This window comes from Homarus americanus, unplaced genomic scaffold, assembly GCF_018991925.1.
Source record: "Homarus americanus isolate GMGI-L3 unplaced genomic scaffold, GMGI_Hamer_2.0 scaffold48354, whole genome shotgun sequence".
Lineage (NCBI taxonomy): Eukaryota > Metazoa > Arthropoda > Malacostraca > Decapoda > Nephropidae > Homarus > Homarus americanus.
The window spans coordinates 2,425,800-2,442,044 of record NW_024723833.1 but is presented as its reverse complement, the minus strand read 5'-3'; the positions used below and the strand labels follow the sequence as shown (position 1 = coordinate 2,442,044).

Genomic DNA, 16,245 nt, shown 5'->3' with positions numbered 1-16,245 from the left:
AGTAAGCTTATGACACAACAAACCCACCATTATAGTAAGCTTATGACCAACAAACTCACCATTATAGTAAGCTTATGACACAACAAACTCCCCATTATAGTAAGCTTATGACAAAACAAACCCCATTATAGTGTTTATGACACAACAAACTCCACCATATATGCTGACAGCAGCAAAACTCCACCATTATTGTTTAAGCTACATACAAACAAACCTCATTATAGTAAGCGACACAACAAACTCCTACCATTATAAGCTAAGCCAAACAAACTCACCATTATAGTAAGCTTAAGACACAACAAACTCTACCATTATAGTAAGCTTATGACACAACAAACCCCACCATTATAGTAAGCTTATGACACAACAAACTCCACCATTATAGTAAGTGTTATGACCCAACAAACGTCACCATTATAGTAGAACAACAAACCTCACCATTATTATAGTAGGCTTATAAGCAAACCCACCATTATAGTAACCGACAACTAACTCCACCATTATAGTAAGCTTATGACACAACAAACTACCATTATAGGAAGCTTATGACTAAACAAACGTCACCATTATAGTTATGACACAACAAACTCCAATTATAGTAAGCTCTATACACAAAACCCTAGCTATTATAGCATGCTTAAAACCACCAAACGAAAAGCATTAAAGAGTAATTAAACTCTTCCTGTTTCAGCAGCACAACCCCACCAATAGAAAAGTTTAATGCAACAAAACCTACCATTATAGTAAGCTTATGACACAACAACCACCTTATAGTAAGCTTATGACAAACAAACCTACCATTATAGTAAGCTTTTGACACAAACTTACCATTAAAGCTTTGCCTAAAACTTTTCTTGTTTGTGATCAACAAACGTCACCATAGTAAAGTATTACACAACAAATTTTTTTTATACCAAACCTATTATAGTAAGCTTATGACACAACAACCCACCATTATAGTAGCTTATGACTCAACAAACGTCACCATTATAGTAAGCTTATGACCCAACAAACCCCACCATATAGTAGGATTTCGGAGCCCAAAACCACCTAAATTTAGTAAGATGTTCCAACTCCACCAGTAAGCTTTATAACACAAACTCCTCCATTATAGTAAGCTTATGACACAAACGAAATCTACCATTATAGTAAGCTTATGACACAACAAACTTTACCATTATAGTAAGCTTATGACACAACAAACTCTACCATTATAGTAGTTTCATGACACAACAAACTCTACCATTATAGTAAGCTTATGACACAACAAACTCTAGCATTAAAGTAAACTTATGACACAACAACTCTACCATTATAGTGCTTATGCAACAAACCTCGTACAAGCTGATTAGCACAAACTCCACCATTATAGTATTCTTATCACACAAACCCATACGTCACAAACCCATTATAGTAAGCTTATGACACAACGAGCTCTACCATTATAGTAACTAATGACACAACAAACTCTACCATTATAGTAAGCTTATGACACAACGATCTCTACCATTATAATAAGCTTATGACACAACAAACTCCAGCAGTATTATGAGTTGGCAGCACAACAAATTCTTTCAGTATCTAAGTGAAGTTAAACCACCATAAATCCCGTGGTAATAACATAAACTCTCCCAGTGGTGTTAATACTCCTGAATATTAGTGAGTAAACCTCCCAGTGGTGTTAACATAAAATAAACCTCCCAGTGGTGTAACATAAAACCCCCAGTGGTGTTAAATAAACTCTCCCAGTGTAAAGAAACAAAACTCCCAGTGGCACATAAAGTAAACTCTCCTAGTGGTGTTAACATAAAATTTCCCAGTAGTAGATAAACCTCCGAACCAAGAATCAAACTCTCCTGTGGTGTTAACTATAAAGTAAACTCTCCGTGGTGTTATGGCAAACCTCCCAAGGAAGATGATAAATAACCCTCCCCTGTGGTGTTCAACTAAAGTAAATCCTCCAGTGGTGTAATATAAAATAAGCTCGACATAAACTCTCCCAGTGGTGTTATCATAAAGTAAACCTCCCAGTGGTGTTAACATAAAGTAAACTCTCCTGCAGTGTAACATAAACTTCTATGGTGTTAACATAAAACCCCCAGTGTTATTAAATAAACTCTCCCAGTGGTGGTTAACATAAAGTAAATCCCAGTGGTATTAATATAAAATAAATCCTCCAATGGTGTTAACATAAAGTAAACTTCCCAGTGGTGTTAACATAAAGTAAACCTCCCAGTGGTGTTAACATAACCTCCCAGTGGTGTTAACATAAACTCTCCCAGTGGTGTTAACATAAACTCTCCCAGTGGTGTTAACATAAACTCTCCCAGTGGTGTTAACATCCTCAAGGAGACATAAACTCTCCCGTGGTGTTAACATAACCCCAGTGGTAAACAAATTCTCCCAGTGGTGTTAACAAACCCCAGTGGTGTTAACATAAACTCTCCCAGTGGTGTAACATAAACTCTCCCAGTGGTGTTAACATAAACTCTCCCAGTGGTGTTAACATAAACTCTCCAGCATGTTAACATAAAGTAAACCTCCCAGTGGTGTTAAATAACAAAAACCCTCCCAGTGGTGTTAACATAAACCTCAGTGGTGTTAACATAAACTCTCCCAGTGGTGTTAACATAAACTCTCCCAGTGGTGTTAACATAAACCTCCCAGTGGTGTTAACATAAACTCTCCCAGTGGTGTTAACATAAACTCTCCCAGTGGTGTTAACATAAACCTCCCAGTGGTGTTAACATAAACTCCCAGTGGTGTTAACATAAACTCTCCTGGTGGTGTTAACATAAATCCTCCCAGTGGTGTTAACATAAAGTAAACTCTCCCAGTGGTGTTACACATAACCCCAGTGGTGTCTACATAAACTCCAGTGTATAAACTCTCCGGTGCTAAACTCTCCCAGTGGTGTTAACATAAACTCTCCCAGTGGTGTTAACATAAAAAACTCTCCCAGTGGTGTTAACATAAACTCCCCAGTGGTTACATAAACCTCCCAGTGGTGTTAACATAAACTCTCCCAGTGGTGTTAACATAAAGTAAACTCTCCCAGTGGTGTTAACATAAAGTAAACTCTCCCAGTGGTGTTAACATAAACTCTCCCAGTGGTGTTAACATAACCTCCCAGTGGTGTTAACATAAACTTCCAGTGGTGTTAACATAAACTCTCCCAGTGAAGTAAATTCCTCCCATGGTGTTAACATAAACTTCCCAGTGGTGTTAACATAACCTCCCAGTGGTGTTAACATAAACCTCCCAGTGGTCTAAACCTCCCAGTGGTGTTAACATAAACTCTCCCAGTGGTGTTAACAAAGTAAACTTCCCAGTGTTGTTAACATAAATCGTATAACCTCCCAGTGGTGTTAAAAACTTCCAGATGAAACTCTCCCAGTGGTGCACAAACCCTAGTGGTGTTAACATAACCCCCCAGTGGTGTTAACATAAACTTCCGTGGTGTTAACTGTGTGCAACATAAACTCTCCCAGTGGTGTTAACATAACCCCAGTGGTGTTAACATAAACCCCAGTGGTGTTAACATAAAGTAAACTCTCCCAGTGGTGTTAACATAAACTCTCCCAGTGGTGTTACATAAACTCTCCCAGTGGTGTTAACATAAAGTAAACTTTCCCAGTGGTGTTAACATAAACTCTCCCAGTGGGTACATAAAGTAAACTCTCCAGTGGTACAAACTCTCCCAGTGGTGTTAATAAAAGCTCATAAACCTCCCAGTGGTGTTAACATAAACTCCCAGTGGTGTTAACATAAAGTAAACCTCCCAGTGGTAATAACAACCTCCCAGTGGTGTTAACATAAAAACCCCCAGTGGTGTACATAAAGTAAACTCTCCCAGTGGTGTTAACATAAAGTAAACTCTCCCAGTGGTGTTCATAAAGTAAACCTCCCAGTGGTGTTAACATAAACTCTCCCAGTGGTGTTAACATAAAATAAACCTCCCAGTGGTGTTAACATAAACCCCAGTTACAACCTCCCAGTGGTGTTAACATAAAGTAAACTCTCCAGTGGTGTTAACATAAACTCTCCCAGTGGTGTTAACATAAAGTAAACTCTCCCAGTGGTGTTAACATAAACCTCCCAGTGGTGTTAACATAAATCCCCAGTGGTGTTAACATAAACTCTCCCATGGGTAACATAAAGTAAACTCCCGTGGTGTTAACATAAACCTCCCAGTGGTGTTAACATAACCTCCCAGTGGTGTTAACATAAACCTCCCAGTGGTGTTACACATAAACTCTCCCAGTGGTGTTAATATAAACTCTCCCAGTGGTGTTAACATAAAATAAACTCTCCCAGTGGTGTTAAACATAAAGTAAACTTCCCAGTGGTGTTAACATAAACTCTCCCAGTGGTGTTAACATAAAGTAAACCTCCCAGTGGTGTTAACATAAACTCTAGTGGTGTTAACATAAATAAACTCTCCCAGTGGTGTTGACTAAAGTAAACTCTCCCAGTGGTGTTAACATAAAGTAAACCTCCGTGGTGTTAACATAAATCCCAGTGGTGTTAACATAAACCTCCCAGTGGTGTTAACATAAAGTAACCTCCCAGTGGTGTTAACATAAATAACTCTCCCAGTGGAACATAAACCCCAGTGGTGTTAACTCTAGTGGCACATAAAGTAAACCTCCCAGTGGTGTTAACATAAACTCTCCCAGTGGTGTTAACATAAGTAACCTCCCAGTGGTGTAAAATAAGACATAAACTCCCAGTGGTGTTAACATAAACCTCCCAGTGGTGTTAACATAACCTCCCAGTGGTGTTAACATAAACTCTCCCAGTGGTGTTAACATAAACTTCCCAGTGTAGAACCAGTGTGTTAACATAAACTCTCCCAGTGGTGTTAACATAAACTCAGTGGTGTTAACATAAACTCCCAGTGGTGTTAACATAAAGCAACTCCCAGTGGTGTTAACATAAGTAAACTCTCCCAGTGGTGTAACATAAACTCTCCCAGTGGTGTTAACAAGCAACCTCCCAGTGGTGTAACATAAACAAACTTCCAGTGGTGTTAACATAAAATAAACTTCCCAGTGTTAACATAAACCCCAGTGGTGTACATAAAGCAAACTCTCCAGTGGTGTTAACATAAACTCTCCCAGTGGTGTTAACATAAACTTTCCCAGTGAACATAAACCTCCCAGTGGTGTTAAAAACTCCAGTGTGTTAACATAACTCCCAGTGGTGCAAAACTCCAGTGGTGTTATAATAAACCTCCCAGTGGTGTTAACATAACCTCCCAGTGTGTTAACATAAAAACCTCCAGTGGTGTACATAAACTCTCCCAGTGGTGTTAAAAACTCCATAAGTAAACTCTCCCAGGACTTCCCAGTGGTGTTAACATAAAGTACTCCCAGTGGTGTTAACAACTCCCAGTGGTGTTAATACAAAGCAACCTCCCAGTGGTGTTAACATAAACTCTCCCAGTGGTGTTAATAAAGTAACTCTCCCAGTGGTGTTAACATAAATCTTCTAGTGGTGATAAAGCAAACTTCCCAGTGGTGTTAACATAAACTCTCCCAGTGGTGTTAACATAAAAAACTCTCCAGTGGTGTTAACATAAAGTAACCTCCCAGTGGTGTTAACATAACTCCAGTGGTGTTAACATAAACTCCTGTAAAGTAAACCTCCCAGTGGTGTTAACATACCTCCCAGTGGTGTTAAACTCTCCAGTGGTAATAACTCCCAGTGGTGTTAACAAACTCTGTGTTAAAATTCCCAGTGGTGTTAATATAACCCAGTGGTATAAACTGTCCCAGGACATAAACTCTCCCAGTGGTGTTAACATAAACTCCAGTGGTAAGTAACATAAACTCCCAGTGGTGTTAACATAAACTCTCCCAGTGGTGTTAATACAAAGCAAACTCCCAGTGGTGTTAATATAACTTCCGTGGTAATATAAACTTCCAGTGGTGTTAACATAAAGCAAACTCTCCCAGTGGTGTTAACATAAGTTCCGTGGTTAACATAAATTCACAGGTGTTAACATAAACCTCCCAGGAAAGAACTCCCCAGTGGTGTTAACATAACCTCCCAGTGGTGTGCACATAACTCCAGTGACATAAACTCTCCCAGTGTTAACATAAACTCTCCCAGAGTTATAAACTCTCCCAGTGGTAACATAAACTCCCAGTGGTGTTAACATAAACCTCCCAGTGGTGTTAACATAACCTCCCAGTGGTGTTAACATAAACTCTGTGGTACAACAACCCAGTGGTGTTAACATAAACTCTCCCAGTGGTGTTAACATAACCTCCCAGTAGACACAAACTTCCCAGTGGTGTTAACATAAAGTAAACTTTCCCAGTGGTGTTAATAAATCATAAAGTAAATCCCAGTGGTGTTAACAAACCTCCCAGTGGTGTTAACATTCCAGTAAGTACAAACTCTCGTGGTGTTAACATAAAGTAAACTTCCAGTGGTGTTAAATAAACCCAGTGGATTAAACTTCCATGGTGTTAACATAAACCTCCCAGTGGTGTTAACATAAAGTAAACTCAGTGGTGAACATAAAGTAACCCAGTGGTGTTAATAAATCAAACTCCCAGTGGTGTTAACATAAAGAAATGGTTAACATAAACTTCGTGGTAACTAAATACTTGTTCCAGTGGGTTAAAGAAACTTCCCAGTGGTGTTAATATAAAGTACCCCAGTGGTGTTAACATAAAGTAAACTTGGGTGTAATATACAACTTCAGTGGTGTTAACATAAACTCTCCCGTGGTGTTAAACATAAACTCTCCAGTGGTGTTAACACAACCTCCCAGTGGTAAGATACAACCTCCATGGTGTTAATAAACCTCCCAGTGTTGTAAAGTCCTCCCGTGTTGTAAACTTAAACACAACAAGCTCTTATAGTGTGACATGACCTTATGATAGGACGTCAGTCACACCCTATCATCTGAAGCTTCCTGCAGTGTGTGTGTCCGTCAGAAGCATGATCTTAATCCTACAGGCTTCTAACATGTTCGTTTTCCCCAAGCAGAAGGTGAACCTGCAGGTGACGGTGGTGGACTACGATAGGATTGGTACTTTGAGCCCATTGGTCGGTGTGTGCTGGGTATGAACGCGTCGGGCACAGAGCTGCGTCACTGGTCAGATATGCTTTCGACGACCCATCGCCCAGTGGCATACACTCATGATCCTGAGGAGGCCGATGCCATCCTCACGCAGAAATAAATAGGTTGGTGTCGTCATCGAGTAGTATGGTGACAGATACACTTCACCATACACTAACCTTAAATAATACTCCCATGGATAATAGAATTAAGAGCTGCAAGATTCCTGCCGTATTTCAAGTCATCTTCAGTGTCTTTGAGGATCACTTGAGATGTCTTCTACAGAAATCCATGTTTCAATTTGTCTTGGAAATTTAATGCGTAGTCCTATTCACTTGTGTATTGTTTGTTTTCTTTGTGATATAGGAACATTGTACATAATCATAAAGTTAACACTGACGTATTACTTTATTTTAACGGCTTTACATTTTTCAGTGAAGTCTGACTCAGTTTTATATTTGGAGTGTGATATTATTATACACTAGGCAAGTGATATTGGCTGCAGACAAATCTTACTTTTATGTACGTTGATAAACCAAATATACTGTATACATTTGTGTAAGTCCTTCCCCACTATGCTGCAGGCGGCCCGCATCAGGAGCAAAAACAGTCTCTCCTTCCACTCTTAACTGCCGTGACATAAACTACACTACTTGACGTGCACTGGTGCTTCTTGGATGACCATCTCGCTTCTGGTAGTTCTTCTGCATATCCTCTCCTTCATCTCAGAATTACATGTATTTTTTAATAAATCTTTGACTTCCATTCTCTTAATATGTTCATATCACCAATGTCTGACACTGCTTATTTTCATGTCTTCATCTAAGTTCTGTCATTCTGTGTATCCCAGTCTGATGCTTAATTGCTTCTTCCTTTTGAGTCCAGAGTCTGTTCTTCTCTCCTATATACTGTCGTAATATCAGCTCTACAGTCTTTATTATAGATCACACTGAACCTCCTGTTGCACTCTTACCTCTTACCTTCTCAACCCTGACGTGTGTTTTGTCCGCCAGGGAAGAGGCTGCAACACCTTGGGAGGATCAATAATGATTGTTATTCATATTTGTATTTGTTATTGGTAAGAGGACCTACAGTAATTTTCATGTATTACAGGTTGCTGTCATTGGTAGCCTGAGAGAGTGCAAGATGGCCTCAAACAAACCAAGGGGATTGATCCGAGTCTTCAGATATGTGGACATAACTATTAAGATACTGTGCTGGATCTATAAGACGGGACCGAATTCCTCATTATCAGCGAGCTGTGGTTCTTGATTTAACATTTCCTGTTATTAGACCAGGTGATAGTTGTATAAAAGCCCTTTCATGATATTTGCGACATGTTTGATGTATTTCAGGATTATCTACAATTTATAGTTAGGATGAAGAGGACGGTAGAGCTGTATGGTGTAGAATGAGTACAGTACTGACAAGTATACACTGAACTTCATGACTTAATACAAAGATATAGGAGATATTCCATATAATAATTAGATTAAATAGTTCAAACGTCACTTTTAGAGTGAACCATTTCAGGAGCTTTCTAGGAATTCGGTCAGAAGCCATCTTGCATGTTTTAAGACAAATAACATTGGAATGAGAAACTGAAAGTAAATTTCCAACACATTCTTAATCCTTGGAGAGAAACAGTCCAACACATTGTATAAAATAAACAAAGTATAAGTGACCAGAGCTGCAGCAACACAAGAATCCTCAGAGAAAATCAAACTCTTCTAAACCTTTTTTCTGAGCATGCTGGGTCTGGCTCCAACCTCTTAAGGGTTGACATGAACTTATTAAGAAAGTTAAGTCAAACCTTTTTTCAGAGGTTCAACTAAAGTCTTTAAAGTTGATTGAGTCAAATTTCTTAAAGGAATATGTCGAACCTTTTGTAAGGCGGGCATGTCAAACTTAAATTTAAAAGGTGTTTGTGGAACCTTTATCAAGAGGACTGAACCTGATATCTTTAAGAAGTCAGCAAGGACCAATTGGGGAGGTTGGGGCACCGGGCTGAGTGACGTTCATCATCTCTTACTGAGGTTGCCACACTTCGGTCTCTATAGGTTCTTCTGTAACACCTAAATCTTTCTGGTGTACTGATATCATCAACCTGGGTTTCCCCGCTCCCAAGATGACCCGCAGTGCGACTAGTGTTCAGCAGCTAGCTTTAAGGCCCAATTGATCAGTAGTCATCTATTTCTGGGGCCCACATGACTAGCTAACAGCTATATCTGAGGTCCAGTGGCAAGTAAACAGTAATTTCTGAGATCCAAATGACTAGCAAACAGCTATATCTAAAGTCCAGTAAACAGCTATATCTTGAGGTCCAAGTGACTAGTTACCAACTACTACTGAGGTCTAGTGACTAGTTGGGAACTATTTCTGAGGTCTAGGTGACTAGTAAATAACTAGTTAACCAGCAAACAGCTAGTTATAAGATCCAATTGATTGATGAGTGCTGTTTGTACTGATGATTAATTAAAACAGCCAAACTAGCTTCACCTGACTAGTCCTGCCTGAGACCAATACTAGCCACTCGGGGGCATCTCTGAGGAAGCGGCAGAAGCTGTTTTGTTGAATAGTGACAGTAGTAGATGTTGTTGTTGTTTATTTTAGTTTGACTTACTTTTGAGTAGTCAATTTTCCTTGATGCATATCTTGTCTGGTATGTGCATCCTGGCTTCAACCAAAGATTATGATTAAGACTATAGGGAGGTCAATTTTTAGCGGGTCTTAACAAGAGTCTACTTCACCAAGGGGAGGCTCTGTCTGGTCCAGTCAGAGTCTGCCCCACGATTTGATATTTAAAAATGTCTCAACTTCTTTCTGGTCTGTACTCGCCTTAGGAGAGAAACTAAGAAGAACATTTTGACCATAAATGTTCTGTATAAGAGTAAAGGGATCTTTTTACCCCAAAGCATAGACTAAAGCGTCTGTATACTGATTCTTTATCAAGAACATGATTATCCGAAATGTTGCTTGTGCTGGGCTGTATCTTGTGTTATATCAAGTGAGAATTTACATTTGTGTAATGTTATGTATATATATATATATATATATATATATATATATATATATATATATATATATATATATATATATATATATATATATATATATATATATATATATATATATATATATATATATATATATATATATATATATATATATGTAGTGAATATGGTTTACTGCCTCAGATAAGCAACATTTTGGATAATAGAGTGACGTCAGTGTTCATGCTAGCCAATGAGAATTTGAATCTGCGTTGTGTTTGCGAGTTAGCATTTGCAGTAGTGTTTTGGTTAGGCTTTCATAAACTTTTGAGTCAAGAGAAATCATTCATTCATTTTATATGTCTGCTATGTTTTGGAAAGTAAATGTTTATATTACAGGATATGTAAACATATATAAACATTGACAATGTTCCATTATAAAGATGAATGTACAGTAACATAATTAGGTCTATCTACTTACTCACACATGCTCTTCTTCTTCTAGACAGCAGACATAATAAGTATGGCTGAGAACAACCCCGTATTACGGTCTTTTCCATGTTTTCATGTGTATCTTCTGACCTTTAAGCAGGACAGCCGTGGGTTCAAGGTGCCATATGGAATTTATATATAATTTATATGTTGACTGTTTAACTCCTATGATAGTGTATGTTTTATCAAACCCCTGTGATTCGTTGGATCATTAATTATTACTGTTGAGCCTTTTAACTAGTCCTTTGATAGGAATTATCGAACAAAAATAGTTTGTAACAGTGTAAAAACTTAGCCCAGGGTGGGGAGAATAACTTGTATAGTATACGCCCCACACTCCATAGGAACTATCCGTATTTACACATATTCTGCCTTTATAAAATTATTTTGGCTTATAAAGATTTTCATTTTATCTGTGGAAAGTCCATTTTAATCCCATTTTGATTGGCCGAATTTGTGGTGATAGGCCATAAGACCTGGAGATAGCAGGGAACGAGTTGATAGCTAAGCCCCTGTGATGATGTGGCCTGCTGAGACTCCGTGCCAGTCAACCAAATAAATTATATGACATGGCTGTCCATAATTATCTGAAACACTGTGATTACGTGGCCTGCTGAGACTCCTATTCTGTGATTGGTTAACCATATAAATTCTATGGCATCTAATCCGTAATTGGCTAAGAACCCTGTGATGATGTGGCCTGCTGAGAGCCTCATAGCTTTGTGATTGGCCACCCATATGTGATGTGGCAATCCACGATTGGTTGCCTGTTATCTCTTTATCTTGGGCATGATATCCTATTGGAGGAGTGTGGGGCCGTGCTCTGTGTTGTTAATATCATGTGCCGATCATCTCATATCAGATGGGGACGGGGCCGGAGCGCCTCTCAACAACAGTCCACATCCATCGCCTCATTTAGCTTTATTGTAGACAAATTCCAAGTCCAGTCCAGTCGATAATGATCAGACACACACACACACATACACACCGCTTTCTTGAACCCAATCCTCAGAAGAACTCGGAGGAGTCGAGACTCGAGAAGGCATGACCAATCTTCCAATTTTTTTCTATACCTTCCTTATGGTTTGCCCCGCGGTGTCATCTTTGGAAGGGGGGGACATCTCTAGTGATCATTAAACAGTCTTCTTTGGGGATTAACTAAGGTATTTGTTTCATTGATTTTAGAACTTCATTAGAGTTTCATACACAGTATGTGTTGGGGATTTATCTAAGGAAGGCTTCGTCGGAGTTCATCTAAAGGGACATTTTTTTAGATTCATCTCTGGGATTCATCAAGGGAGGGGCCTAAGTCTTCATTTTGCGTTAGGGTTTTATCTAAGGTAGGAGTCTCTGCAGGTTCAGCTTTTGGGGAGGAAGGCTATTCATCGGTCTTTTAAAGGTTCATTTAAGGGGACTTTCCAGGGTTCCTATAAGGGGGGGGAGGGCTGGCTTTCATATCTTCAGCTGTGGACGGGACAGGGGAGAGCATGACCTGACTTGGGGTCACCTCTGCCAGGCTTGAGTCAATGGATAGCTCTCTTGTCTAGGATATAATCAGGGATTCCCAAGAGCTTTCCAATGGGGTGCCATCCTTTGTCTTGACCCAAATTATTTCTCTCATTTTTACTCATTCTTGTTTATTCATCAGCTGTCTGCCAAAACTCTTATTGTTGATTTCACATTTGATGATGTGACTTTTCCTTTCTGTTCCACTCATTACTTTCTTGTTTCTTTAATTCGAATGGTTCGACTTTCACTCTGCCTCCTCCGTCTCCCACCTCTCACTCTGCCTGTCCTCCATCTTTCACCTCGTACTCTACCTCTCCTCCAGTCTTCCTACGTGATCAGTTCTCCCCTTGTAGAAAAAAAATCACTGACTTTTCCTCCTCTGTGTTAATGCTTCCTCAGAACTTCGCCAAATAACTAGTACATTGGTATGCTGTCTGTCACAACTTGAAATTTTTCTAAAGGTTTGTTATGCTAACCTTCCTCAATGTCATTGCTTTGTGTGTCTATACTTCTGTATAAAAGTGTATGTATGTAACCTATGTGAGAGCATGGCCGAGGCCTAATACAGTGAATCCACTGCATTATAAATATATTATTTTCTGATACTGTTTGTGGCGTAAATGTAATATATAGCAAAAAAAAAATTATGACTAATCTCTCCCTTGGAAATGATCCTGATGTCCATTACTCAGAAGAGATAAAGTCCAAAAAACAAGTGACAGACGGCATTCAAGAACCTTGTAGGATCCAGTCTTCGTCATCATCACTGGCGCCATTCTTCAACTGGGTCGGATACTATATAATGTAAAGATATGGAATTAAAGTCCTTTTAACCTCTTTTTATGGCAATCTTTGCAACAGAATGGTGTTCATAGCATTAAATTTCTAGCATAGTAGATTTGGCACATTTTTTTTTTTATCACAAGAGTAATTCTAGTAATATATGAGTCACGTGATTAGAGATTTTTAGATCTTGAGGGAAAAGTCGTCAATAAAGCTAATGAATAAGTTGACTTGAGAGAGTGGAATATGAGCCTTATTGAAGATGGACTTAAGGGTCGAAAAGAACTAGTCACGTCACGGATGATACGACCCTTTCCCCCCTACGTCTGGTTCGGCCTACACTCATCTCCCACTCCTAAGTAAATAAAACAAAAAATTCCTGTGCAACTCCACTCTTGTTCTGGTAACAGTTGGGGATTTTGTTGGCCTTTATTTGAGAGCTTATGGTTTATATTTCACATAATATAAACAAACCTTTTCGTGGCATTAGTCCTCTCCAAGTAATGTTTAATGTAGATATGAAATGATCACTTGAGGAGTCACTAACTCTTGCTAGCACGTAGAGACAAAAACTTCGACTGAGATGTGACCGAGAGTGGAGTGTCGGGGCGTCTGTGTCATGTGGATGGTTGTACGTACAAGTCTGTAAATTCTGTGCTCACGTGAGGAATGCATCATAATATATTAAATCCTGGCTGTCTTGCATGTCTCACACCTCATCCTGGGTCGTGACTGCAACTCTTTGCACCAGAATCATACCGTTAAAGCCAGCAGTTGTTGCCTTGTACATATAATCCGACCGGTATCTGTCACAGATGTTTTAAGCTGTAGTGAGCGTTACAGACCCGGGGTGAAGGTTGGCAGCAGCACGGCAGCATCGCAGCAGCAGCAGATTCTATATAAACATTGCGAGAGCCAAGTCGCTCAACATCCAAACACATAAACAAAATGCATCCCTTTGTTTGCTTGGTTGTTTGGATTTACAGGAGGTGGATACAAGTGTTGTTTGTTTAGATATGTTACATATGGATTAGGCACGTGAACTATCTTCTTACAGAGCGGCAAGTCCTAACCTCGAGTTGTGTAAAAACATTAGAAATAACAAACAATAAAATGTAAGAAAATAATACCTATATGTTTTTACTTTCATCCCCTCCTCTAAGTTACTTAAACCAACTGATATTCACATCATTTACCGATGACAGAATGGACAGTCTGAGAGCTGTCCACAACAACTTGGTACAACAGCCAAAATTCAGAAACTTGTACAATGTTACATGAGTACTCATAACCATGCCAAGAATATATCAACACAGAAAAGGACGCTTCCCTCAGTCCGAAATATATTCCCTTCATTCTCTTCTGTACTGTACTGTGCTGTACTGTACTGTTCTGTACTGTACTGTTCTGTAGTGTACTGTTCTGTACTGTACTGTACTATTATGTACTGTACTGTACTGTTCTGTACTGTACTGTTCTGTAGTGTACTGTTCTGTACTGTACTACTATTATGTACTGTACTGTTCTGTACTGTACTGTCTGTTCCTGTACTGTTCTGTAGTGTGTACTGTTCTGTACTGTACTGTACTATTATGTACTGTACTGTACTGTGCTGTACTGTACTGTTCTGTACTGTACTGTTCTGTAGTGTACTGTTCTGTACTGTACTGTACTATTATGTACTGTACTGTACTGTTCTGTACTGTACTGTTCTGTAGTGTACTGTTCTGTACTGTACTGTACTATTATGTACTGTACTGTTCTGTACTGTACTGTACTGTTCTGTACTGTACTGTTCTGTAGTGTACTGTTCTGTACTGTACTGTACTATTATGTACTGTACTGTACTGTGCTGTACTGTACTGTTCTGTACTGTACTGTTCTGTAGTGTACTGTTCTGTACTGTACTGTACTATTATGTACTGTACTGTACTGTTCTGTACTGTACTGTTCTGTAGTGTACTGTTCTGTACTGTACTGTACTATTATGTACTGTACTGTTCTGTACTGTACTGTACTGTTCTGTACTGTACTGTTCTGTAGTGTACTGTTCTGTACTGTACTGTACTATTATGTACTGTACTGTACTGTGCTGTACTGTACTGTTCTGTACTGTACTGTTCTGTAGTGTACTGTTCTGTACTGTACTGTACTATTATGTACTGTACTGTACTGTTCTGTACTGTACTGTTCTGTAGTGTACTGTTCTGTACTGTACTGTACTATTATGTACTGTACTGTTCTGTACTGTACTGTACTGTTCTGTACTGTACTGTTCTGTAGTGTACTGTTCTGTACTGTACTGTACTATGTACTGTACTGTACTGTACTGTACTGTGCTGTACTGTACTGTTCTGTACTGTACTGTTCTGTAGTGTACTGTTCTGTACTGTACTGTACTGTACTGTACTGTACTGTACTGTACTGTGTACTGTACTGTACTGTTCTGTACTGTACTGTTCTGTACTGTACTGTACTACTGTACTGTACTGTTCTGTACTGTACTGTACTGTGTCTGTACTGTACTGTACTGTTCTGTGTACTGTACTGTACTGTTCTGTACTGTGTACTGTACTGTCTGTACTGTACTGTACTGTACTGTACTGTACTGTGTACTGTACTGTACTGTACTGTACTGTTACTGTTCTGTTCTGTACTGTACTGTACTGTACTTCTGTACTGTACTGTACTGTACTCTACTGTACTGTTCTGTACTGTGTACTGTCCTGTTCTGTGTACTGTATACTGTACTGTACTACTGTTCTGTACTGTACTACTGTACTGTACTGTGTACTGTACTGTACTGTACTGTACTGTACTGTACTGTTCTGTACTGTACTGTACTCTGTACTACTACTGTTCTGTACTGTACTGCTGTACTGTACTACTTCTGTACTGTACTGTACTGTACTGTACTGTACTGTTCTGTGCTGTTGTACTACTACTGTGTACTGTTCTGTACTGTACTGTACTGTACTGTACTGTACTGTTCTGTACTGTACTGTTCTGTGCTGTACTGTACTGTACTGTACTGTACTGTACTGTACTGTACTGTTCTGTACTGTACTGTATTGTTCTGTACTGAACTGTACTATTCTGTACTGTACTGTACTGTACTGTGCTGTACTGTACTGTACTGTACTGTTCTGTACTGTACTGTATTGTTCTGCACTGAACTGTACTGTTCTGTACTGTACTGTTCTGTACTGTTCTATACTGTACTGTTCTATTCTGTACTGTACTGTTCTGTTCTGTACTGTACTGTACTGTTCTGTACTGTACTGTACTTTTCTGTACTTTTCTGTATTGTACTGTACTGTTCTGTACTGTTCTGTACTGTTATGTACTGTATTGTACTGTTTTGTACTGTTCTGTACTGTTATGTACTGT

The 16,245-nt window shown here is 39.1% G+C and overlaps 1 protein-coding gene and 1 long non-coding RNA gene across 3 annotated transcripts in view; one reads left to right on the top strand and one right to left on the bottom strand.

The window, feature by feature from the left end:
- Positions 1 to 12,990, top strand: part of LOC121863736 (synaptotagmin 1-like) — a 139,636-nt gene extending 126,646 nt beyond the window's left edge. The window contains 3 exon segments of the mRNA XM_042362496.1: positions 7,006 to 7,051; positions 7,054 to 7,203; positions 8,192 to 12,990. Of these exon segments, the coding sequence (XP_042218430.1) occupies positions 7,006 to 7,051; positions 7,054 to 7,199 (192 nt within the window). The 3' untranslated portion in view covers positions 7,200 to 7,203; positions 8,192 to 12,990.
- On the bottom strand, positions 4,024 to 5,450 carry LOC121863737. 2 transcript variants are annotated; one of them, XR_006088449.1, is made up of 3 exons: positions 5,418 to 5,450; positions 4,340 to 4,415; positions 4,024 to 4,072 (listed from the first exon to the last, which is right to left on the bottom strand). It is a non-coding gene; the product is annotated as an uncharacterized LOC121863737 (long non-coding RNA). The 2 variants fall into 2 exon arrangements; XR_006088450.1 differs by having other exon boundaries at positions 4,050 to 4,095; positions 4,281 to 4,415.
- Positions 12,991 to 16,245: the final 3,255 nt, after the last annotated feature.